This window comes from Populus euphratica, unplaced genomic scaffold (assembly GCF_000495115.2).
Source record: "Populus euphratica unplaced genomic scaffold, PopEup_1.0 scaffold43.1, whole genome shotgun sequence".
NCBI lineage: Eukaryota > Viridiplantae > Streptophyta > Magnoliopsida > Malpighiales > Salicaceae > Populus > Populus euphratica.
The window spans coordinates 522,633-548,719 of NW_011499889.1; the positions used below are offsets into that span (position 1 = coordinate 522,633).

At 33.6% G+C, this 26,087-nt stretch overlaps 4 protein-coding genes across 9 annotated transcripts; 3 read left to right on the forward strand and 1 right to left on the reverse strand.

The window, feature by feature from the left end:
* The first annotated feature begins 6,170 nt into the window (after positions 1–6,170).
* On the forward strand, positions 6,171–8,245 carry LOC105130879 (probable aquaporin TIP2-2). Its single transcript, XM_011033595.1, has 3 exons — positions 6,171–6,396; positions 6,921–7,171; positions 7,791–8,245. Exons 1-3 carry the CDS (start codon positions 6,270–6,272, stop codon positions 8,163–8,165), a joined length of 753 nt encoding a protein of 250 aa, XP_011031897.1. The 5' UTR covers positions 6,171–6,269; the 3' UTR covers positions 8,166–8,245.
* Positions 8,246–14,514: 6,269 nt separating this feature from the next.
* Positions 14,515–17,235, forward strand: LOC105130880 (uncharacterized). Of its 2 annotated transcripts, XM_011033597.1 has the most exons (7): positions 14,515–14,676; positions 15,168–15,536; positions 15,713–16,091; positions 16,180–16,353; positions 16,485–16,534; positions 16,623–16,680; positions 16,794–17,235. In XM_011033597.1, the coding sequence occupies exons 2-7, from the start codon at positions 15,282–15,284 to the stop codon at positions 17,033–17,035; spliced, it is 1,158 nt and encodes a 385-aa protein (XP_011031899.1). In that variant the 5' UTR covers positions 14,515–14,676; positions 15,168–15,281; the 3' UTR covers positions 17,036–17,235. The 2 variants fall into 2 exon arrangements, with proteins under 2 accessions (XP_011031899.1, XP_011031898.1); XM_011033596.1 differs by lacking the exon at positions 14,515–14,676 and having other exon boundaries at positions 14,683–15,536.
* Positions 17,236–17,612: 377 nt separating this feature from the next.
* On the reverse strand, positions 17,613–20,838 carry LOC105130881 (formyltetrahydrofolate deformylase 1, mitochondrial). Of its 2 annotated transcripts, none has more exons than XM_011033600.1 (8): positions 20,609–20,838; positions 20,420–20,532; positions 19,947–20,097; positions 19,790–19,827; positions 19,554–19,713; positions 19,171–19,269; positions 18,973–19,059; positions 17,613–18,005 (listed from the first exon to the last, which is right to left on the reverse strand). In XM_011033600.1, the coding sequence occupies exons 1-8, from the start codon at positions 20,729–20,731 to the stop codon at positions 17,859–17,861; spliced, it is 918 nt and encodes a 305-aa protein (XP_011031902.1). In that variant the 5' UTR covers positions 20,732–20,838; the 3' UTR covers positions 17,613–17,858. The 2 variants fall into 2 exon arrangements, with proteins under 2 accessions (XP_011031902.1, XP_011031900.1); XM_011033598.1 differs by having other exon boundaries at positions 19,790–19,863; positions 20,609–20,834.
* Positions 20,839–20,983: 145 nt separating this feature from the next.
* On the forward strand, positions 20,984–22,730 carry LOC105130882 (uncharacterized). 4 transcript variants are annotated; one of them, XR_843327.1, is made up of 4 exons: positions 20,984–21,184; positions 21,276–21,424; positions 21,558–21,654; positions 22,284–22,730. XR_843327.1 is itself a non-coding variant. In XM_011033602.1 (3 exons), the coding sequence occupies exons 1-2, from the start codon at positions 21,179–21,181 to the stop codon at positions 21,426–21,428; spliced, it is 159 nt and encodes a 52-aa protein (XP_011031904.1). In that variant the 5' UTR covers positions 20,984–21,178; the 3' UTR covers positions 21,558–21,853. The 4 variants fall into 4 exon arrangements, 2 of the variants coding, with proteins under 2 accessions (XP_011031904.1, XP_011031903.1); XR_843328.1 differs by lacking the exon at positions 22,284–22,730 and adding an exon at positions 22,073–22,157; XM_011033602.1 differs by lacking the exon at positions 22,284–22,730 and having other exon boundaries at positions 21,276–21,428; positions 21,558–21,853.
* The last annotated feature ends 3,357 nt before the right edge of the window (positions 22,731–26,087 follow it).

Genomic DNA, 26,087 nt, shown 5'->3' on the forward strand with positions numbered 1-26,087 from the left:
ATGAAGCTATAATCTTATTTTGCAAAATTAAACATTAACTGAGAGACAAGATATTTATCTGATTGTGCGATCCACATGCACAAACATAGAAAACAAATCATCAAGATCAATCTCAAATAAATGCAATGTTAAAAGATTAAATAAAAAGAAAAAAAATAAAGGAATGAAAAAGAAAAAAAAAGAAAGGAATCAATGCAAATCCATACTGCAAAATAATGGTGGTTGTTGCTCATAATGCAAATCCATCAACCGAGCCTAGACTAGTCCGAGTTTAAGGAAAAAATAGAAAAAGGATTGAGTTGACCCGACCCGGTCAAAAACTCAATTCAATCCGAGATAAAACATGTGTAAGAAAACCCTTGGCTTTTTTGAAACTTTTTTTTTTTTTATCAAAACAAGGTTGCTTTGATTATTTTTAATTTTTTAGGTCAATCGGGTTGACCTTCTTGACATGTGACCTAAATTTTGCCTCAACTTGACTCCCAAGTTGGATGTTAGAACTATAATATTAACTATTTTTATCCACAAGTTAATTCGATTTAAACCATGTTAACCCTCTTGATTTGTGACCTTGGCCTTGCCTCGGTCAACTCTCGAGTCAAGTTTTAAAATTATTATAATAATAACTTTTATTCTTATATTGAAAATCAATCATTTTAATTCATGACCTGGGTTGATCCCTAAATCGAGTTTTAAAGTTATGATAATAACCACCTTTTTATGCTGACGTTTTTTACACCAGACTTTGCTTCGGGGTCAACTTTCTTGACACGTTACCCTGACTCGAATCGAGTTTTAAAACTACGATGATAATTACTTTTATTATTACGCTGACCCAAGTAAATCCAACCCGCTACTTGGGCCTCAACTAGTGACCTGGGCTTTGCCTAAGATCGACTCTTGAATTGAGTTTTAAGTCGACTAGTGACCCGAGCTTTGTCTAAGATCAATTCCCGAATTGAGTTTTAAAACTATAATCATAATTATTTTTATTTTTACATGTCTTGATTGAACATTTTTGAAATTGAGAGTTTCTTATAGAAATATTTTAAGAATAAAAAATATAAATATTATTTCTAAAAATATGTTTTTTTATCTCCAATTTTGAAAGTACAAAGATTCATTTTAAAATTATCCTGGAGATAAATTTATTTTTATATCTCTATTTTTTTAATCAAATGTATTTTTATCTTTACTATTTTTGTTCTTTTTATCCCATTATAATAACTAAAAACTATGTTAGACAATAGAGGTTAATTTTATACTTATATAAGTTAAACAAGTTTTGTTCGGAGGATTAATAATTAGTAGAGACATTGTACTGAATGGTAAATTTTACCCACCATGCACCAAGTAAATTTTTATTTTTTACTTTTTTGTCTTTCTGATCACTTTTATTTTCCTTTAAATACAAGACAATTTAATTATTTTTTTAATCATTAATCATTACTAATAGTTAAATTATTTTCTTTTTATTTTCATTAACATTTAACCCTTTAATTTATAATACACCAAACATTCTTGAACATCAATTTTTATACCCTTTAAACTTGGTCTTGCTCTTGAAATAATTATTTCTGCAACAATTCACTCCTCTTTTTTTTTTTTCACCTTCATACCAAATGCCACATTACAGTCCATTTGTTATCCAAAATAGTCCAAATTTAGGGTTTTGAAAGGGGCCATGAAGATAATGATGATGAGTGCATTGCTTTGGACTCTCAATAATATCATGTGGTTTACAATGGCTATCATTGCGTAAATGCTCTGGTTTTGATTGAAATTTGAAAAGCGTGAAGATAAGGACTTTTTGATTCGGGGCCTTAACAAGCTGGTGGTGTTTTATATAATTTGTTTCTGCAGGCTCTTTAATGGGTGTGTGAGGAGTATCATTGCTCAGCCATGTGCATCCTATTCCAGCAAGAAAAATCAATGGCCGTTTCATAGTTTTTGGTTTTCTCCAAACCAAAAATTTATCCCTTTTTTTTTAAAAAAAAAATTATTGGTTTGGCTTTTTATATTTCGTGGGTTTTCGGGATTTTAAACAACTAATTAAAGCAATTCAAATGTGTTGTTGGGTGGCATGTGATAGAAACACATTGGCTTTTTGAATAGCTAAATGGTCGGTAATGCGGATATACTGGTTATTAAGAGTATCTTTTTAATTAAAAATATATTAAAATATTTTTATTTTTAATATTATTACATCAAAATTATAAAAAAATCTAAAAAAATTCATCAAATAAAAAATACTTTGAAAAACAATTTAAAAAATAATTTTAACCACAAAATAAGTGTTAATTTTATGGATTAATCTGGGGATTTTTTACGATTTATGATAAGGGTTAACTTGGACCCTGATTTTTAGGTGAAAATGGATGACAAATAGAGTTTTTGGGGTTTAAATATGTTGGAACTTGATTGTTTGACCATGAGAGATGGCCGGAGCTTGAACTAGTCTAAGACAAGTCGTATATCTAGACAAATAATCTACATCCAATGGATTAAAAAAAAACAGGCAAAGCTTTTAAAAAGGAGCCCTAGGTTTATTTAATGGGAATATGAAAAGTAGAATTGGACACAAAGAACATCTAGGTTTTTAGAATGAAGAAGACTTAAACAAAATGAGTTTTAGGCTTAATTAAACCCTCACATGCTATAGCATGGTGGCTTGGCTGGGCTTAAGTCTATGTTTGGATTTACTGTAAAATAATTTATTGAGTTACAAAATATTATTTTTTATTAACTTAATTTGTCTTGAATATAGTCCAAGAAAAATTATTTATTCCGGCCCATTTCTTCTCTGATGTTTTAAATTTTTCCCGAAGAGGTTTTGCTGGATGTATATATTCTTCGAATATATAAATGGATATCTAAACTAAACTATAAAAGTCTCAAGTCTTTAAGGGCAGTCTCGACGTCTAGGTTTCTAACCTGATTTTCTTCTTTATTATGTGTCCTCGACTTATCAATGAATTCACAATCAGATACTTCATTCGCTTTCAAGCAGCAAAAAAATATTAAGTAATAGCATGAAATTCACATTATTTTTTCTATAATCCTCTAATAATTCATGGGTTTCAATTAAACAAGTCAAATTTTAATTAGGTATTTTAACCTATTTACTATTTACTCCCCCAAACACACAGGCTAACAATATTTTAACCTTCTTCCTCTAAATCTTTCTCTCCTCTAACAAAATAAATCAAGCATGAGCAGAAACATATATATATAAAATCCTTTCTAGCCTCCTAGCAAACATGTAGTGAGTTGATCATCCAGCCCTGAAAGGCAACAGAACAGGCTGCTTTTTAGAAGAGAAAACAGGCTAAAGCTCAGCAGCAAATTTGGTTCTCGAAAAAGTTGAATAAGAACTGGGAATTTGTTTAAGCTGTATGCATGAACAGAACTTCCATTGAACGCTTACACGTCGCAGAAAGCAGTATGGCAAATGGTGATGCGACGGCTACACACCAGCCACGCAAATACTGCTTCAAAGCTGCGGAGGTGCTTTGTTGAACTTCTCTTTTCTTCTATTGGTGGAACCTCAAATACCAACCACGATTTATTTTAATGCTATCCTCAAACCCTGTTGCTTCACATATACACGTATGATGAAACTCGTCCACATCATGATCAATAAATAATTGCCGACGAAAACCCGATCTGTTCTTGATGCTGGTCTTTCTCATTATATATTGAAGGATTGATGCCTTGAAAATTGTGCATTATCACCATTAATTATCTTGAGTGGTTCTCAAAAGTTTATCTGTCAGACGGCTATAAATCAAAACAAACCATGAGATTCTCTTATGCCCATCAATTCGTTGTACGAACAAGCCATCTAACCTGTGATTCGCTCTTGTGGATAATGTTTTTTTACAGCACAAAAAAATGAATATGCCAATATTTTTTTATGAAAAAATCTTGCAATTGAAGAGTTAACATATTTATTTAATTAAATAAATTATTTTTTTATATAATTAAAACAAATTATAAAACTCGATTTGTAACCCACACGCTTAGGGTTATTAATTATTTTTTGTTATTTACCTCTTTTTTTTTATAATTATTTTTTGTTATTTACCTCTTTTTAAAAAAAAAAATAGACAACTTGTCACCTGCTTTGTTTATATTTTGATTGTCAGAAACTCGAATTAAACACCATAAAAATCTATTTAAACCATATTTTGAATCTAGACACCTGAAAAACCTCCTGAAAATTTAAATAAACTTATTTATATTTTTAAATAATCTAGAAATGATAAACAAACAAAAATTCAACTTGAAATTAAAAAATTTTATAAGGTCAAATCTATTTTTCCAAGAAAATTAAAGGTGAAAGAATATCTTATTGGAACTCTTCCCAGCAAATAAAACTTATAAACACTAAATTAATTATTTTAATGGCTGGAATTATTGTCAAGTGATATTTTTTCTACCATTAGAATTAAGTGATTTTCTCCTTCCTACCTTAAATTAGAAATTGAAAAACAAAAAAAAAATTAAGTTTTTTTTCCATAATTGAGTTTTTGAAATAAGAGGACTAAAAAGTTATCATTTTAAAAATAAGAGGGCCAAAGTTTACATTTTATCCCTTTTTGAAAATGCCACATGTTTCCTCTTTCCTTTATTCACCCGTCTCATTTGTTTTAATCTTGTCTCCCATTCATAATTTTATTTTTTCCTCATTGCTTACGTGGATACCATTGCTTGTATTGTCTAGTGAAAAGCCACCAACAATTTCTACACAACCAGATGGTCCATACCATTGATCAACATCGTATTAATCAAGATTTAACTTGATTTTTTTGTTAAATTTATTTTTTTATTTTTTTCACTATTTTTTAATGTTTTTGGATAAAAAACATGATAACTTTAAAAATACATCTTAAAAAATAAAAATATTATTAATATATTTACGAGCATTTTTTTTAAAAATAATTTTTATTACATTCTAAAGCTAGATAAATAAAATTTAATAAAATATCCAACACCCTACAAAGTTAATACCTAGAAAACTGTAGGGATTCGAAGCCTGATTTTATCAAAGTTGTAGATTATTTTAATATCGAAAATAGAGAAAACGCCCTGTGTCTAGACAATTTTTGTGGCCTCAGTGAAAGCAAGGCTTGGCTAGATGTTGTTGGAAATTCTGTGTTATAGAGAAACTTATGTGTTTTATAGATTTTATTAATAAATAACTAATATAAAATTAATATATAAAATTAAAATAAGTCACGTGCTATAATATTTTATTTTTTAAATAAAACTTAAACTTAATTATCAAATTTAATTAATATGATATAATAATTTTAATAACAAAGTGGTCTAGAATTTGAATTTGAATATATACACTCATTCTTAGTTACTAAAATAGTAAAATTAAGTAGAAGTAGTAATAAGTCATCATTATGGCTTTATCATTAGGACTCTCCTGCCATATTGAATTTGATAATTAAATATGAGTTCCATCCAATAAATTTAAAGTCATATGTGTGATCCATTCTCAATTTTATATTTTACCCTTATATTTTTTATTTATTCAATATAGTATTGATAGTTCTAACAAAGACTCATATTATATAAAAATAGAGTTAACTCTAGAAATTATACTAAACAACTCATTAACTTGGATGACATTGCTAGCTCTAGAAATAGTCACCCATCACAATCATGATGGAATTATCAACCATGTACCAAACACACCAACTCTTTGAACAAAGCTAATTATATATATATATATATATATATATATATATATATATATATGAGATAAAACGCCCTAATTTTTATCATTTGATACGGGGAAAATGACACGAGGACATCGATCATTACCATATTAATTAGAGCTTAATTACTTTGGTGCTGAATTGATATCCCATCAAAACATGCTTTTTGTTTCCTTTCTTAACACACACACACACACACATAAATAACAAGTTAATTAGTTGTCTTGTGCTCATAATTAGTGATGACATATTAGTTATTACTAATCAAATAAAAGGCGGTTGGTCGGCTTCCGTTCATTTAGGGCTCTTCCATCCATATGGGTCCCACGGTCGGCGCCGGCTATGATGCTAGCTTATTACAAAATTAGCATAGAAAATCACCAGTCGTAGCGTGTATTTAAACCACGCCCATGAGACCAGTGCATTGCAGCCCATACAGAAACACACACAAGAACTCGAGCGAGCTAGCGAACGAGCTATATTGATAGTTCTAATAATTAAGTTTAATTAGTCTAATAACTAGTGAAACAAGAAAGAATGGCGAAGATAGCTTTTGGCAGTCCTGGTGACTCTTTCAGCTTAGCCTCCCTCAAGGCTTATCTATCTGAGTTCATCGCCACTCTTCTTTTTGTATTTGCTGGTGTTGGATCGGCTATCGCTTACAGTAAGTACTGAGCCCATCACCAGTTTTACATGATTATGTCTACATAAATTTAAAAAAGAAAAGAAAAAAACCCTCTTCAGAAATTGGTATTTTGAAATATATTAGGTAACTAGGTAATTATAAGCCTGCGTAGTTTAGGAAAAATAATTAACTATCTCATTTCAGAGATTATTATTTAATCCCTGTATTTTTATAATTTTCATTTTTAATGCAATTCTTTTTGTTCATTTCATTCTCTTTTTTATTTTTATTTTAAGAAATAGATCAACGGTAAAAAAAAATACTGTTAAATTAAGTATTGTCGACACAAATCAAAAGATTATTTGATTATTTTTATACTACATAGATGAATTAATTTATTTTAATAAACTATAGGGACTAAATTATAATTAACTCTAAAGTAAATACGTGCCATGATGGGGAAAATATACAAAGTTTACTAACAAAACAGCCCTCCTGCTAAGCACGTGATTAAAAACATGCAGTCGAAACTGTGGTGTAAATTTTGCTTCGGTATGGTATAGGTAAGCTCACAACAGATGCGGCCTTAGACCCACCTGGCCTTGTTGCGGTGGCAGTGGCTCACGCATTTGCACTTTTTGTGGGAGTCTCCATAGCAGCAAACATTTCAGGTGGCCATTTAAATCCGGCTGTCACCTTCGGACTGGCCATTGGAGGCAACATCACCTTCCTTACTGGCCTTTTATACTGGATTGCTCAATGCCTCGGCTCCGTCGTCGCATGCCTCCTCCTCAAAGTCGTTACTAGCGCCGAGGTAAAACACCAAAATTATATAACATGCATCCTGAAAAGCCATATGCATTAAAAAAGAAAAAAAGATTTTGACCTTAGTTTTTAGTTAATTACTGGTAACCATTTGAAACCTTGAACCCTAAGAGAATAAATAAATTACCAGTAAAAATCCCCTTCATTGCTAAGGAAATATTTTCAGTTGACAAGCGATGTTACTTGGGAAATTAGCATCGGTATGACAGAATAAGTTGGTAAGATCTTAGTTGGCGAAACTGTGGTGGTAAGATTTCAAATATTTCAGCTGCTTCTGTTTTTAGTACTATTCGAGTGGATTAGTTAATTTCCCGCTTGACTAATCACTGCTTATCCAATAATTAAGGCAGATCGTTTTATCATTTACGCAAAGCAAGAGAGAAGTCCTGAACTAATGATTTAAATTATCAAAGAGAAAACTAAATCATTTCTCCACTTAAAGTCCCTGCCACAGCTGATGGATATATATATCCCTTTATGCAAGGAAATCCATCTGCGTTTACCAGTATTTTGAACTGTTCATCTGTTAACCATGCAATTCTAATAAATCTCCAGTTAATCATCTTTGATTGTATCAAAGCTCAAAATTGTTTTACTGGACTTCATAGGGCATCCCAACCCATGGAGTTGCTTCAGGGATGAGTGCTATTGAAGGAGTGGTGATGGAGATTGTCATAACCTTTGCACTTGTCTATACTGTCTATGCCACAGCCGCAGACCCCAAAAAGGGCTCCCTTGGAATTATAGCACCCATTGCTATAGGGTTCATTGTTGGTGCTAACATTCTTGCTGCTGGTCCATTCAGTGGTGGTTCAATGAACCCAGCTCGCTCATTTGGCCCAGCTGTGGTTAGCGGTGACTTCTCACAGAACTGGATCTACTGGCTGGGGCCACTAGTTGGAGGTGGATTGGCTGGGCTTGTTTACGGCTGTGTTTTCATTGGGTCTTATGCAGCTGCCCCAGTTTCTGCAGACTACGCCTAAACAGTCGCATAGGCTTGTGGATGGTGATTTGCTTTCTTGCTTTCTGTGTAGGTTTGAGCCTGTTCTTTGTTAATGACCAGTTAAAACCTGTTTAATAAGAAAATTTCTTTTGTGGATTTTACTCTGATTGGATAAGACTGCCTGTCAATGTTGATGCCACGTCTCCGAGTCTCGCACATGAGTAACTAACTCTTTATAATATGAGATTATATTTGTTTTTAATTGATAATTATATATTTTCTTCACATATAAATTTGATAAATTTCCCAGGACCATCATTCGTTGCATCTATAATGGTCCATACATGGAGATGTGAGAGTAATTACAGCAACATAATTTCGCCTGTCAGCTGTTTGCTAGCTTGGATAGGAACTCACGAGTCACAATCCTCCATTATTTCTTGTATGTAAACCAACCGAACCCAATAGTTTAGGACAAACTGTCTGGAATCTGTATTTCACGAATGAAGAACAATCCAAAACAAATGAAAATAACCATGTTTTGCATGTTAGACAATGTCTGGCCGTCCATTGAAGGTTTATATTTTACATAATTTTTTTTTTAATAATGTTATTAAACTTTGACTTGAACTAGCTCGCAAGCCAATATGATGATTTGTTGACCCCTAGTTTAGGGTAGATTTAAAATTAAAATAAGTGATAGTTGATTTAATATAACCTAAATAATTTGGTATAAATAAACATCAATTTTATTTAATAAAATCATTGGAGGCAAAACATTTTTCTTTCCTCTTCATGCTTTGGATAATACCCTAGCTTTTTGCTGCTTTTTTTTTATTTTATTTTAATCTTGGCCATTTTTGTTTCTTATTTCTTTCACATTATGATAGCAAACAACCAATCTTTAAATGGAGACAAGCTCAATGCCACCAATCCATATTCCCTCCATCTTGACCATTCTATAATGATGCTTGTTTCCAAGCCCTTTAATGGTATCTTTTTAGCTATTTTTTTTTTTAACCTTGGTCATTTTTGTTTTTTTATCTCATTTTATCATTGTTTCACATTATGATAGCAAACAAGCAATCTTTAAATGGAGACAAGCTCGATGCGACCAATCCATATTCCCTCCATCCTGACCATCCTATAATGATGCTTATTTCCAAGCCCTTCAATGGTACCATTGTTATTTGTGGTACCACTGCCCAAGAGGAATGAAAAGATATTCAAGATCATTTTTTTTGAAAATAATGTTCCTTATATTTTTCAGATTAAAAAGATATTGCTTATCTTGATCAAGATCATATGACAATTATAATATACTATATAAAATTTACAAAATTATAGGATGGACTAGGCTCATATAATGGCATTGTTGATTTGCTCTAGTAGGGTTGACCATAAAAGACATATTGATGAAATTTCTCATGGAATTAACTCAATAAGACATACAATGCAATCCGAGATCTAATCATATTGATGAACACATCACCTAATGTTGTAAAGGCTTGCTCTTCCATTGTACAAGAAAGGAAGCAGCGAAGCTTGGATGCTGCACATGAGGTAGCAAAGATCCTATCAATAACCATTCGAAGGGATGAATGTATAGGCCTAGCTATTTGACATCAATAAAGTTCATCTTCTCATTCTTGCTCATCCAATCGAAAACCTTTGCATTGTTCTTACTGTGATCAAGACCATCATGTGTGAGACACATGCTGGAAATTGAAAGGGTATTCGTTAAAGTACCCAAAACATGCATCAAATAGGTCTAAGAAAAGAGGTACTCATTCTAAGCACAACAATAGTCATCAGTCTCTAGTCAACAATAACAAAAAGGATTCAATGATGCAAGAAATATGGTAAGTGATAAATGAGCTCTCAGATTTTCAAATCCAGCAAATATTATTTATCATGCACAACAATAAAGAAACACAACTTGCTAACTCTAAGGCTAATGGTATCAGTGCTTCTTCAAGTTTATCACAAACATTGTAGGTGTCTTCATCAGTTAATTATTGATAGTGGTGGAACAAATCATATTACTTATCTTCAAATTATAATCAGTCGTATAAAGAACACATATTTACCACCACTTTTCATACCAAGTAGAGAACAAGCTCCAATTACATCTACTAGTATTTACCCTTGAATTTTGTTATTTCATTAAAAAATATGATAGGTGTCCCATTATTTAAAGCAAATTTAATGTATACAAGTCGCCTTACAAGATAACTCAATTATTCTTGACCTTTTTTTCCCTAGATGTAATTTGCAAGACATAACAACGAAGATGATGATTTGTTTTGGTGAACAACAAGACAGATTTTATTACTTAATTGCATTCACATAAGAAAAACCAAAATATAAAACCTGACTTGCAAGAACCATTGCTAGCAGATCATTCTATTCTCAAGCCATGTCCCTTATTAACTTGTGGCATCTCAATTATAGCATTTATCTTCCTTTAGATTATATTTTATGGCAAGAAATATATAATTTCTTCTTTTAAGTCCAATAATGCTTGTGATGTTTATCCGCTTGGAAAACAAAGTTAACTTCTATTTTTCATTAGTTTAATTTTATATACATTCTGGTTGATAATGGTAAATAATTTTTTTCTATGTGAGAATTATATAAAAAAACAAGCACCTCTTACCAACATTCTTGTGTTTATTGTCAAAAAACCATCTCACCTAAAAGCTTAAGCTATTAGGTGAGGTCTTAGGATATGATTTATATTATTCTTTAACACATCCTCTCAAGTAAAAGCTCTTTAGACTTGAGACTTGCACAAACTCACATTATCTTGTGCTTAATTTTTATCAAATAAATAGGGATGGTGAGATTCGAACTTGAAACCATTTGGTCATCAAGGCTCTGATACCATGAAAAAAATCATCTCACCTAAAAACTTAAGCTATTAGATGAGATTCCAAAATATAATTTATATTATTCTTTAACATTTATACCCCTTCACTATCGTAAATATGTTAATATTCTTTTCATGCCCATCTCCTTTTAACTTTTCTAACTTTTCTAGGCAAAATGTGTTTCCACAGTCATCCATATAATTAATCATTAACCCATACCGCTTCTTTCCTGCCAAACTATTTTTGAATGACTTCATGGTATGACTTTTCTTATTCTCGACTAAGAGTTTTAAGGTATCTTGCATACGCTACTAATGTGCATATTCCTCGTAAATTTGCTTCTCCAGCAAACATTGTTTTTTCTTAGTTATCCAAATGGTCAAAAGGCTTACAAAATCTATTACCTTGTAACACACCATATGTTTACTACGTACTGTAACACCGCTCCTATATTACCACTATCATTCCGAATACTGAGCCTCCCTCTTATAGCAAAGCGGGAGGAAGCAATGTAATTTAAATTGGTCACTCTAAAAGTCAATCATACTTGGACTCTTACTCTTTTTCTTACTAGAAAGAAGCATAGGCTATCTGCCGAGGAGATGATTCCGAAAGCAAGGGTGGAAATTAAAAAAAGAAGAAGATAGATAGTGTCCTTTTAAGGGTAGAGCTGCTAAGGTACTTGGAGCACTTGGCCCGACGAAGGGATTCGTTAGAAAAAATAATAGAAGCTTGCTGGAAACTTGGGCTTTAAACCTAGGGAATGAGTTTGTAGAAGAAAAAAAGAAAAGAAAAGAGACTCTTCCTCAGACTTTCTGCTGTGCATATCATCAAAGCATATGACAGAAAATGTCCAAAAAAAACATAAAAAAAATTAATTACCAATGCCTACAGTAGACAATAAAAAAAAAACTTAATAAGATTCATGGACCAACGTCCAAGATTTTTGCTTCATTCCCTAATTTTTTTTAAAAAATTAACGAAAGTTTATGTGACTAGCACATGAATGTTCTCAGTTCCACTGTAAAAAGTGAGATTCTGTAGATTTTTGCTAAATGGCATGAAGCGTGGCTGTCAGGCAATGTTCTTTGATTAGTGATTGTCGTCTAACTTTATTTGATCCAGGTTCCACCCCATGTGGAGGGGATAACACTAGCAGCTTTCAATCTTTTCATTTTCTTGACGACGACTCTTTCCTTTTATCTGAAAATTTGATTCCCTGTTGAATTTTTGGTTGATTTCTGCTTTGCATTACACAGGTGGAGCAGCTCAGCTTGGTCTCCTATAATAGCCTAGAAAAGTAGTCATATGTGGATTTCTTAGTCGGAGTGAAGGAGAAACGGAAAGATAACAATCACAATATTTGTATAATTGGTTGGTGCCTTTCATTATATTAGCCTACAATCACCTCCCTTTACATATTATTTTCTTGATGTGTATCGAATTTAATTTCTTATTTATTTCTTAAAGAAATACTTTTGTGTCACTTCATTGTAGTAGTTTTATTGAGAAAAAAAATTAATTAAAAAATAACATGGGATCAAACAATTGTGCATATATAATTGAACTTCTATAAATTCATGAAGAATGTTGATGTGGGTTGATCAAGTATAAGAGATGGTCTTCTTGATTTTTCTCCCTTTATATCTTACTAAAAAAATATTTCATATGTATCTTAAGCTAAAGCTATGATATAAGCTTTCAATTTATTTAAATATAAATAATTTACAATAAACTTGTATTAAAAAAAATCATGATTCAATGTATTTAATTAAAAAGTTTCTGGTATTTTTCCATCTTGATATCAATATTTTAATTTTAATTTTTTCTTTTATATATGTATATAAATGACAACAAATGTTTTAGATATTTTAATAAATATCAAAACTTTAATGATTAATATTTAATCATATTGATAGATAAGCAATGTATATATCAGAACTACAACATATACTTTAAATTGCATCTGTTTTAATACTATATGTCATCGATTGATACCTCTTTGCAATTTCTCGGAGCTTATTCCACCAGCAGTCCCAAAAGGCAGTAGGGACTTCAAGTCGGCGAAGAACACTGTTTCCAACAAATTAAGCTAAAATTCAAAATCGTTAAGCACATTCTTTTTAAATGCTATTTCCTGGCACTGTGATAGCAAAGGCCCATAACAAAGACATTTCAACAAAAACAAAAAGGGTGAAAATGATAAGACACAAACATAAAAGTTTAAAGTTGATTAACATATCTATATTCCATGCGTGGAGTAAGAATTGGTTCATGGAGCATCTGTAGTTTTATATATATAAAGGGTTAAAGCAGATTGCAATTATGACTCGACGCAAGTCCCATACTCTCCCAGTGTTGAGTGCGATGATTATAGGCATAAAACCGTGTACAGACTGGCTTGGTCAAATCATTTATCAAGAAGGGCCATCTCGTTCATGTGTATAATGCAGACACGGGGCCCCTCTATCAGCTCTTGAAGACAAGGAAAAGGCTGAACACTTTCATGATCTTTGCTTTCTCATCCCACAATTTGAAATTTGAGTGAAGCCAGAATCTTTGGCTGGCCCTTGGTGATGAAGGTGGCAAGTGAAGCTCTGTTTGTGTCCATTGCAAGCATGAAGTTTCCCATGGAACAAGCCCTACATATTGAAACGTGAAAATTGGCATTTGTGTCGGTGTGTCCACGCAACCACAGATTAGAGAAGGCCAATTATAGGACTCTCTGTGTTGTGTACTCAATTAGGTGTAGCGATAGTGACTGACTAACTAGCATGTTATTTAGATGCATCCTCGTACACATGAAACAACCGCCCATTTTGACCATATGGCATGCTGATTTCTCTATGAAAGAAGATAGATTATATGGTTATGAGCAATCATGAACAAATAATATCTGCTCGCATACTAATAATTAATATCACATGCATGGATAATGGGATCAAACCATGAATATAGTAAAATGTAAAATTGAAATAAAGACTATCCTTGACGTTTAGCCCGAGATTTATTGATCTTGCTCCCACCTCACTCCGCTTAGAGTCTATTTTCTTTTATATTTTAAAAATATTAAAATTTTATTTTAAAGTAATAAATTAATATTTTTTGATATTTTTAAATGATTTTAATATGTTAATGTCATAAATAATTTTTTAAAAATAAAAAAATTTATTATCTTAATATATTTTTAAATAAAAAAATATTTTAAAGAATAACTATATCACACTTTCAAATATTAATTAAAATATATCAAACAAATATATTGAGCCCCGTAGTTGCTCAAAGGAATAAATTTAAAAGCTGAGAGATAACGATACCAACCTTGACTAAATAAAAAAATATTTTAAAAATCAACTGCTACTGCACTCTGAAATACACCACTTGATTAAAACATATCAAACAAATATATTGAGCCCCGTAGTTGCTCAAAGGAATAAATTTAAAAGCTGAGAGATAACGATACCAACCTTGACCTGCTTCAAGCAAGGCTGTTGAAATGGAAGAGAAATTGCTCAAAGGAATAAATTTAAAAGCTGATAGATAACGATACCAACCTTGACCGTCCTGCTTCAAGCAAGGCTGTTGAAATGGAAGAGAAAGAATCCTAAACTGTCCCCACCGTCTAGCCAATATTCATGAAGTGGCCGGGCTTTGCACGTACTTTCGAAATACTTGCAGGTGAATCATCCATGATGCGCTCTTACTAGATCTCATAGGGAAATACACTCGATATTTAATACACTCATAACCTCCAAAAAGTACAAGAGTTTAACACATAATCCTTTGTCTCCTTATAGAATCCTGCGCGTTCTTGCATGAGTGCTTAAGGAACAATCCCCGCTTGTTAAGGATGATGTTCTATCTGTGTCCCTTAAGTTTAGAATTATACTAGTTATCGAGTTTGGTGAATTCTGTCTTTTTGATCCCTTCAACGAAACCCAACCTTATTTTCATGAGGTTTCGAAGCACTAGATTTTGAAGAATGCTTTTGTAATCTAATTTGTCCCCTATATTTGCAAGTTTATTGACCTTTTTGTAGCTACATGCTATATATATATATATAACAAACTTGTTCCGAAGGCAGTTGTATCTTGTTTTCTAAGCTTGCAAGGCTAGTATTTTTCGCATCTTCTACTTCTTCTCAGAGGTATCTTTGACTGATATGGCAGGGAACACCAGTCATTGAGGTTTTAGTGAGAGGGATCACTGGCCTAAACAAGAAATAGCTCAAGGAAGCGAAGGTTTACAATTTGATTGGAATACTTGAAATACAAATTGAAGAAATGGAAAGTGGAGTTTATTCTGCTTTTAAGAGTACTTCGATGCTAGAATATTTAGAGGAGGACCAAGAGCTGAAACCTGCATCATTGCCAGCGATTCCTCAACCACAGACACCAAGAGAGCCTATGGAGTTCTTATCAAGATCCTGGAGTCTCTCTGCTTCAGAAATCTCAAAAGCTCTGGCTCAGAAGCAGAAAGAGTTTTACACTGAAAAGAATCTCGATACATTTCCAGAGACACTTGTGGCACAACAATCAGTGAGTCTTACTCGCAGCTACTATTAGTTTATTTGCAATTTCTACATCCTGTCCTCGTTATTTTCTGATATGAAGAAGAACATTCTCAAATCCGAAATTAAGTTACCAAAGCTGCTTCTTTTTATGGCACATAATCCATTCTATTCTTGTCATCAAATTATTTCACTCCTTTGCAGTCAGGGAAGGTGGTAAATTCAAAAGGAGGTTCAAGGACAGGATCAATAGGAAAATGGTTCCACCACAAGGAATTCAGTAGCAGTGCAGTGAAGAAGAAAGACAAAGCACGCACGGAAAATGCACATATGCATTCTGCTGTATCTATAGCCGGACTAGCTGCGGCATTGGCTGCCATGACAGCTGCCGGAAATTCCAGTGGTTCCAGCTCCAAAATGAGCATGGCTTTGGCCTCAGCTGCAGAACTCCTTGCATCACATTGCATAGAATTAGCAGAATCAGCCGGAGCTGATCATGATTGTGTGGCTTCTGTTGTGAGATCAGCAGTAGATATTCAAAGTCCAGGTGATCTAATGACCCTTACTGCCGCGGCGGCAACAGGTATTTGCTCAATCTTTTTCTGGTCTTCATTTTATTTCCTATCATGGAACATTGGTTAGTAAATAATGTGACCCATCCTCTAAACCAGCTTTGAGAGGAGAAGCAGCTTTAAAATCAAGATTACCAAAAGAAGCAAGAAGGAATGCTGCTATAAGTCCTTATGATAGGGGGGTGGCGGATACTCACTGGACTTCTTCAAATGGTCCTTTAGAAGAACAGGGTCCTCCCTGTGTTGGTGAACTCTTGCAAAACACAAAGAAAGGTTCATGTCCATGCCCTCTCTGTTGCTTTTGGAATTTCCTTGAATACTTGATAAAGAAATACTAAGCAATGAAACCGCTGTTGAGTGATTTTAGATGCTAGTGCTAAATGAGTTGCTATTGGAATTGTCAGGAGTGATGCGATGGAAACACGTCACCGTGTACATCAACAAGAAATCCCAGGTATATACTTGGAGAAAAGTTGGGAGCGATAGTTTATCACTATATTGAGGTCATAAAATACGTTGTTCACCGATTCAAATCTTTTCAGGTCCTAATTAAGATCAAAAGCAAACACGTTGGAGGAGCCTTGTCCAAGAAGCAAAAAGGTAAAGTGGTACTGGATAAATAATCTTTTCTAGTTGCAAATCTCAAAATACTTGAGCAACAATTCTTGCAGTTTTAAATCCTTCAACACCTGAATGTCTTCTGCTGCTACTAGGTGTTGTTTACGGAGCCTGTGATGAGACAACAGCTTGGCCATATAGAAAAGAAAGGGAAAATGGTACTGAGGAAGTCTATTTCGGCATTAAAACAGCACAAGGTCTCCTGGAGTTCAAGTGCAAGAACAAAATTCACAAGCAGAGGTGGGTTGATGGTATACATGGTCTTCTTCGACAAGTCAGCAGTGTTGAAGAAACTGACCGCTCCCTGAAATGTTTAAGCATAAACGATGGTGCCTAGCATAGCATTTGATCGATGTTTGTATATTTGCTCCGAGAATAGAGCAGATGATAGTTTTGCTCAATGAAGTATAGTGACAACGGTATACGAGTGATATTACATATGAAAATCCCTTCTGTACAATTTACCTATGTAATGTAAGAAACGCACACACCGTTCTCTGATGCAGTCCCCGAACTCGGAAGAACTCTTTTGTTCAATTTAGCATGCTACAAAAGCAACAATCTAGATAAAACAGACCTTGTAGCTACATAATTATTCATGCATTTCACTCTCGATTAAAGCACCCACAAATAAATGGCGTGTATCCTAACCAACATTTAACCATTTTTCCGATTGAATTCTATTGTTATATCATATAATATAAAGAAAAAAATATTTTCTTGAAAAATATTAAAAAATCATATAAATCATATCTTAAAATCTCTTCTAATAATATAAACTATTAAGTTTTAATATGATATTTTATTAATTATGCACTCACAAATTCAAATCTCATCAAGTTCCCTGAGCAAAACACTTCAAAACTATCACTTCGAGTAGTTCAGGTATATAGCTCAAGTAATTCCTTCAAAAGTGCAAACTAAAGATGAACTTCTGTAAGTCGGCAACAATAGAAGATAAGTTTTGTCTGGTACTCTCACTAAATCAAATCCAAAGAGATTAGCTTAAATTTCACTAGGATATCTTCTGAGTTTGGAATATAAATAATAATCATCATCTCGACATTTGTGCTGGGAATATTTTAATTAGGAAAAATGAATGGCTCACGAACATACAGATTGTAACAACAGTCAACAGCTCTCTCCCCTTTGTCTTCACCTCAGAATACAACAGTCTTGTTTTCCTCATAAGGCAAAACACGCAATTCACAGTATGATTTTATAGCTTTTGCAAGGCATTGTTTCTCAAGGTTCTCTGATTTCCGCACAAAACTCTGGATATTATCCCTATGAGAAACTCTCTCAACCTGTAACACGTAAACAAGGATATTGAATAAACCAAGTTAGGCAAAACCAGTTACATATCCTGCAACACGTGGTAGATAAAGACAGTATCACAACAACATCGTATGATAGATGTTGTGATACAGCCCATATGGTGTTAAAACTTCAGATTGCAACAGTGATCAATTAAAACAGCAGTTTGAGATAATTTATTGCAAGGCACAAACCAACTAGCATAGCTTCAGAAATCTACTAAATCAACTCTAACAATTCAAAGTTAATGTTTCCAAAAAGAGAAGCGTGTAGAATAACAAAGATCCTTGAATGAACAACATCAGCTACACGAGATATAAGGTATAAATCACGGCAATTACATTCTTTAGGAATCATCTCTGAATATCTCATACAAAAATAGAGAGAGAGAAAAAGAGGAAAGAAAGACATTGTGGTTAAGCAATTTTTTAAGGCTTACATTCTTCTTCAGTTAATTCAACTTGATCCAATCATCTCATAGATTTCATTCTGACTTTCCTATACCAACCAGTTTGTGCTTTCAGGCCCGGAATAAATGGCCCCTTCCTTACAAATTGACTCCTTATTTCACCAATTCAACATGGTATTGAACTCTGTTCACTAGGATTTTTCATTCGTCAGTCTTCAATCTTAGAAAAAAGCAGCATCTAGAAATCCTCTATTCAATAAAATGGGTAATTGATTGGAAATTGTTAATCCATTTGAGAAGTTCCAGCATTTTGTAGATATGACAGCGGAGAATTTTACAAGGTCATACAGTTTACTTACCTGAACACTTCGGCAACATGGCAAGAACAAAAATAATGTGATAGCAGAGGAAGTGATGGTACAAGGTGAAATAAAAGAAACAAAACTCAAATCAATGAGCCAAGAAATAATTCACCACTAAGTACAACCAACAGAAAATACGATAATTTAGACAAGAAACTTCATAGCTTAGTAAGTGATAGTGATTACCATCTGTTCAATGATAGGCCCTGCATCAAGTTCTTCAGTAACAAAGTGACTCGTAGCACCGATTAATTTCACACCAGCATCAAAAGCCTGCCAACAATATCTAGCAAATTAAAAATGTGTGGGAGTCAGGGAGAAAAGTTGAAATGGTTGCATAGGTGATAATTTCTATATCCTAAGGATAAGGTTACAAAAACTAACCTGCTTTGACGGATTCCCACCCTTAAATGATGGCAAAAGACCATGGTGAATGTTAATTATATCTTTTCCATAGCTCTGCAGAAATTTACCAGATAATATCTGCACTCAAGATTTAAATTTGTGAATATAAATGTTGAAACAGTTGACTCATTTATATCAACTACTGTGTATACATCATTGGACATTGCAAGTAATTTTATGTTTGTGTGTACAAAAAGGAGCAGGCAAAAATAAAATTACAGGATTTCCCGTAAGGATGTCAGAGATGAAAAAGAAACTAGAAAACCCTATTTCTTCTATCAGATGAACCACATAGATTCTAATAGTTTGGTACACAAGAAGAAAACAGATGAGGCTCTCCTGAACCTTATCATCAGGTTTACCTGCATGTACCTGGCAAGAACTAAAAAATCAGTATTCTGAACCAAATCCAGGATCTCCTCTTCTCTTTTATTCTCTTTAGTTGTGTGTAAATAATGATAAGGAATGCCATTCCGTTCAAGAAACCGAATCACATGAGTGTCTGGGCCTCTATCATGATTACTGTAGTGAAATGCATGAAGAACCATAATTAGACAAAATAGATAAACCTAAAGTCTTAACATTCCAAAAAGTTCACCTTATTACACAAGTTATATCAACCGGAAGCCTTCCATCCTGCCATGAGTGTAACAAATCAATCAGGCAATGCTCCTGCAGCAAGACAAGCACAGATTTAGATTAATACCGAAAGTATAAAACAAACCCACTGGAAAAAAAAATACAAAAAACAGCACCTGCTTTGAAGCAATAACAGCAATCTTGAATTTGGGGTCCAGCTTAGGCACCCGGACAACAGACCTTGTTGCATCGAACATTTTTGAAATTCTGAGGAAGTCCTCATCCATTTGCACACGCGGCCATTTAACGGGGTCAAAAATAAACTCACTGCCACATTACACATAAATCAAAATACACCTCCACTTGCAATCACAATTTATTGATCAAACAGGTAAAAATGGTTAGCAATTGAATCCCTATTTGCTGCTTCCTAATTACATTCAACGTTAAAAATACCATTCCTTGAATACCATTCCTTGAACCCAAACCACAACAAACATCAACCCATTTGCAAAAAAAATCAAGAATTCATTGAGCCAAATCTAACCTTCTGAATCTAACCACACGTGCTGCGTCACAAACTTGTCATTGAGCAAAGAATTTAGCAAGCAAAAGGAAGGTAACCGGAATAACAAACTTGAGGTAATACCTTCTAGAGTAGAAGACATTCTTGTTCTGAGGGACGAAAATATCAGCACCGAGAATGTTTCCACCTCTGGAAGCAATACAATCCGAGAGCTTCGCAACAATACCAACAGAGTCCTAACCATTTGACACAGATACAATTCATTTCTCTCTCTCTTTCTTTCTTTCTTTGTAATAAAATAAATTGACTTACAGGGCATTGGAAAACGTGGATGCCGTGGGTAATAGAGGAGGGATTGAGGGACGACTTGAAGGACCTTCCGAATCCAATTACTTGAGGGATTCTTGAACTCACTCTTCTTTGTGTCAGATTCATAGTTCTTTTCTACTCTTTTAAGTTTTCAAAATTGGACAAGCACTGGCCAAGGCACCCACAAACTTTGGCGGCCTTACCCTTCGGGGTAGTTGGCTGTTGAAGCTCACATTTTCAGGATTTTTTCACTTTTTTTTTTGTCTGTCTTGACGGTGTCGTTTTATGTAAATCCCGTAGAACCTTGACACGTGATACACGATTCGATGGTCATTTTGATATCCCCGTGGCAACTATCGAGCGGTCAATAGAACTCACTGGACCAATCTCACAGGACAGAATCATTCATATCCTGGTAGGTACTAACCAGTAAGCGAAACTAGAAATTCCGCATCTTTTTTTCCCCACAATTTCGCCAAAGAATCTGCAATCATTCAATCGCCAAGCGAGAAAATTTGTACAATTATTGTAATTATACACTCGATCAATCCAATTTCTATCGTATAAAAAAAAATGCCTGTAAGTCTCTCTCCCTCCCTGATTATGGATGATCTGGATCTATTGTTATCATTGTCCACTTACAAATTCCTAAGATACCATGCGGGCGCAGTACAGGAGAGTCATGGAGGTGGAGCCACCGAGTCCGATAAGATACCTAATCGGCGCAGCATTAATGATGATTGGAGTGGTGTTACCCGTCGGTTACATGATGTTTCGTAACAAGCGGGGTCCTTCTTCTTCCTCTTACTCCAAACAGACGTAGGTGTGCCTTTGCCTATTCTTACTGATTTTTACATACTAATCTTATTAGGTTTTGGTAGGGCTATTAATCTGTTGATTTTGGTTAAATGTGAAGGAAATTTAAATTATTATTTCTTTTTAATATTCTCAGGGCAAAGTTTTGATAGCGTGGTAGTGATTGAAAGAGAGAGGGAGATCTGGTGCTGGATGAGTTGAAGAGTTTGAAGAAGATGCAAGAAAAAGATGAGGTATTTTTTGACAGTTGTGCAAATACAAATGTAATTGACAGAAACTCTAATTCTGTTATTAATATGTTCTTTTTGGGAAAAAAGAAAGAAAACAAACTCTGATTATTATAAAATGGGATGTGGTTTGATTCCATGTTTTTTTAATCAAAATAGATACTTCTTTTTGTTTGATTGAATAAATTTTATCTGTTTGTGATTGTGTTTGTCTTCTCTTTTTTTAATTTCTTCCAAACAATTTGGTCTCGTTCTGTTGAAAATATGTGTAACGAGAATAGACACTTCATTGATTTCTTCGTGATCTTTCTTAGATGCATACGAGAGTACGCATCTGCTTGGTAGAATTTAGAATGTCTGGTGACACTGCAGAAAGCTTGTTTTAATCGGTGATACATTTTTGTATTTTGGATATGCCTGACAGCATGGGTTATGCCAGTGATTGGTGAATTACCTGATGGTTGGATTTACTCGATTAGCATGGAATAATAAACTTTGTTCTGCTGTTTCATGCTCTCTGTATCAGTCTGAGCTATGGAACGACCTGTTAGAATGACAGAATTTGCTGTTTTCAAGTGGGAATGTAGAAAAGAGTGGAAAATATATATGGTTGAAATGTGTTGCCTATTTGCTAGTAGCTACCGTGGAAACAGCTACCATTTGGAATTGAAATGCTTGGTGGTGAAGACAATGCAGGATGCACAAGGATCAGAAACATTTTAGATTCTTACAGAATGATTTTTCATGGCTCAGTCTCACAGATGTGTTGTGGTTCCATCTCAGAGAAAAAGCATAATACATGAGGGTGTGATGAGATCAAAGTGGTGTTAACAAGATTGGTCAGAGCCGATAATCTTTGCTGCTCTACCCTCATGAATGGAGGCGTCTTATGCATTTACTCACTGTTATCATCTATTGAAACCATATCCTCTCAGGAACAAGCTGCCAGGATGTTGAAATTTTTTTTTATCAGATTTCCATGATGTTGGTTTGGTTCTAACTTCTAAGATCTGTTACAATATATTTGAGAACTTGACTCAGGAGTGGATCAATTTTGTGGAACTCCGACTGTGTTTATACTCTATCTGTGCATGTTTGGCGGTAAACTTGTAGCATATCCTTAAATTGAGATGAAGATAGTTAAAATGGGTGCATGAGGAGACAATAAAGTGCTGTATGAAAAAAGTAGCAGATTTCATGGTTCTAACATCACTACTTACAAAAAACGAAAGAAATTAGCTTTTAACAAACGCATGTTGGAGTTGCAGATTCTTACTGTTGTATTAGTTTTGGTACGAAGGTGTATTTGGTTGAGACTAACTGGGGCTTCGAGCAGTGCAGTTTCTAGCACAACGCCTCATTATGTTTTTCCAGGCTACTTCGAATCCATGTGAATCTTCAAATCTTGCAACCTACCCTTAGATAGATATTATGTCTAGCTGATTGATTTTTAAGGGTTCTCTCACATTTGGTAAATGCAATCTCTCGTCTTTACTTCACAGCCAACCTTGCCAAGTCGCTTGCTCTGTTGAAATTAGCAGTTCGTATTCAGAGTCCACTCTTTTGCCTCATTACCGAGAAGGGAAGTGGGCCTAATCCTTTGCCTTGGATTTTTGGGGGGGTATGTTCCTGGACTCATGAAGGGTCTCGTGCTTCAACGTTCAAAGCAAGATTAGCCGAGGCATGTATATATTCTCCAGTATTATCAAGTGTAATGGTTACTAGTTACTAATCATTCTCCATGGACACAAGCACAAGCTTGTTTTACTGCTAGAGTAGACTCGCATCAATCTATTTGGGAAAAGACAAGGAGTCTGATTCTGAATTGCTAGTTGTCCCAAGCAAGTAGTATAGTAACCCCCTTGGAGCTGTAAGGCAAGCTTCAAATGGTGCGGCTAAGCAGTTGCGTTGATGAAGCCAAGGCAAAAGGGGCAGGAATACGTAAGAAAAAGATCGGTGTTGCTAAGAAAAGCCCCTCTACCAGCATGGGATTGGAGTTAAGGATGTCACATTTTTTTTATGGTTTTTGTTCTTGTTTGGAACATTAGAGGGCTCCATCACCCTCTCAAGCAAGGTGAAGTGAGGAGGCTTTGTTCTAAGCATGAGGTCGATGATGCTTGCCGGGGTTTAAAAAGACAGTTTCGGTGCTATTGTTTCCGACTGTTTCCGGGGATGGAAATTCAGTAATCACTAAAAGGAGTAGGAAGAGCAGTATTTTTGTGGCTCAACAAAACAATTTCTTTACCCAGTCCCGTGTTTGTTTGCGCCGTTTTTTAAAATTTTGAATTATTTTTGTGGCTCAACAAAACAATTTCTTAACCCAGTCTCACTGGGGTGGGGTGTGTTTATTTGCGCTGTTTTTTAAAATTTTGATTTTTTTTTACTTTAAATTATTATTATTATTATTTTGTATTTTTTAATTTTTCTACATGCTGATTTTTTTTTTCTTTTTCCTGGTTAATGGAAGACGATAGTCGCATACATTTTATCGACATAATTGAATTTCTTTCCACTGAGAGTTTTCGGCATCGATGACAGCACAAGACATGGCAAAAAAAAAAAGCCCAGTGACAGCACAAGACATGGCAAAAAAAAAAAAGCAAAAAAAAAAGCCCAGTTTAACAAAAAGAAATCAAATCCAGTCTGAGTTAAAAAATAACCATAACATCAGAAATTAAATCCTAGAAGCTTGGCCTCGCGCTCAACGCCTTAAAGTTTCACTAGATGGTTGGGGTTGATTAGATTCCGCTTTGTTTCTCAGTTTTCTTAGCAACCAAACAAAAAGTCAATAAATCAATATCTACAGATTTCCACAGGTGACTTTTATTGATGAATATTGTTTATATGTAGAACGCTCTTTATGATCTCAATCAAACGGCTGCCTGCTACGTGTTCCCTTGATGGTATCATGCACGACTTAAATAAGTCGCTTTCTATCCCAACATTATACAGCAAATGTACGCAAGGGGGTACATATGGAGAAATCGTCGTATGACAAGTGTTTCAAATTAATATATATATGATTAGAGGTTCTGCTTGAAAAGGGGGTTTTATCTACATTCCTTTGAAAAAAGTAATAGCCAATAATCAATTAAGGGAGGTCTATGTTAAACACTGTGTAAACCTTGAACTTTTTTTATAAGAAAAAAATATTTGACAATAATTAACTTAATTAACTGTAAAAAATAAGGTGTTAAATTCTTTGATAAACATAAAAAAAAGCTTATTAAAGACTCCCTCGTCTTTTCTCCATGGACACTACTCCATCATTAGAAGAGTTTATTAAGATAATTTAAACATTACTAGTAAAAACTATATGATAACATCAAAAAAAATCATACACTTTGCTAAAGCAACGACTCATAAAACAAACCAAAACAAAACATTATGAAACAAGCATTTCATGACCACATTCAATCAATTAATTCTATTCATTTTAATAAAGAATAATACATAAAAAAAATCAAGATAACTCCATTAAAAAAACAAGGCTATAGAAAGCATATAAAAAAATAACGGAGCCCAAACTCTAATAAAATAAATGTTTAAAGATGAAATCAAAAGAACATAAGCTTAAAAAAGGTTAAAAAACCAAAACAAACTCGAACGAATCTTCTAAATTTGAGTTAATCTCCTAAGCATGCAACACATGAAATGCTAGACTTAAGATCAATGAAGAAACTAAATTTCAAACCAACTTGATGTTAAAAGATAAAAAAAAAAATTAAAAAGTTGTCAAAGTAAACTTGATGTTAAAAGATAAAAAAAAAAAAAATTAAAAAGTTGTCAAAGCAAAAGAAAAAAATAGCAATCAAAAGAATAAATAAAAAATCTAATAGAAAAAAAATTAAAAAATGATGAAATAGAAAAAAAACTCTATCTTAGAAATTATCTCAAATTAAACAAGTATAAATTAAAAAAAAAAACAGGAAACAAATCTAAATTATTTAAAATAAATAAATATTACTAAAAAAAACATGAACTAAATCCAAAAAAAGAAAAAAAGATAAACGAAGGCTACCGGTACCACACCAAAGCTCTATTTATAACACGAGCTGTATAAGAATGGAGGGGAGGCCAGGGAGAATAAAACGCTACCCTAGAACCCCATGTTCTTATCATCTTAGCTAGTCATACATGTCATCTAAAGATAACAAAATAGTTGATGCACTAACATGTACAGAACACGCATTAATCATATAATTTTTTAATATTTTATATATATTAAACTATCAAATTGTCATTAATTCTATACAACCATGTTTTTACCATTTTAGCTAGCAGCACATGTCATCAGAAGATAATAAAGTGGTCGATTCACTGACATATGCACAACAAGCATTAATTATATATTTTTAAATATTTTATATATGTTGAATTATCAAATTATCTTTAATTTTACGTGATGATGAGGAGGAGGATAAAATCGTTCAATTAGA

Coding starts and splice junctions, on each gene's coding strand:
- LOC105130879 (XM_011033595.1), top strand. CDS start 6,270: ATGGCGAAGATAGCTTTTGGCAGTCCTGGTGACTCTTTCAGCTTAGCC. Junction 6,397..6,920: donor TGGATCGGCTATCGCTTACA/GTAAGTACTGAG, acceptor GGTATGGTATAG/GTAAGCTCACAACAGATGCG. Junction 7,172..7,790: donor AAGTCGTTACTAGCGCCGAG/GTAAAACACCAA, acceptor TGGACTTCATAG/GGCATCCCAACCCATGGAGT.
- LOC105130880 (XM_011033597.1), top strand. CDS start 15,282: ATGGAAAGTGGAGTTTATTCTGCTTTTAAGAGTACTTCGATGCTAGAA. Junction 15,537..15,712: donor CACTTGTGGCACAACAATCA/GTGAGTCTTACT, acceptor ACTCCTTTGCAG/TCAGGGAAGGTGGTAAATTC. Junction 16,535..16,622: donor ACATCAACAAGAAATCCCAG/GTATATACTTGG, acceptor AAATCTTTTCAG/GTCCTAATTAAGATCAAAAG.
- LOC105130881 (XM_011033598.1), bottom strand. CDS start 20,731: ATGAATCTGACACAAAGAAGAGTGAGTTCAAGAATCCCTCAAGTAATT. Junction 20,098..20,419: donor AATGTCTTCTACTCTAGAAG/GTATTACCTCAA, acceptor GTAATGTGGCAG/TGAGTTTATTTTTGACCCCG. Junction 18,006..18,972: donor GGCCTATCATTGAACAGATG/GTAATCACTATC, acceptor TACGTGTTACAG/GTTGAGAGAGTTTCTCATAG.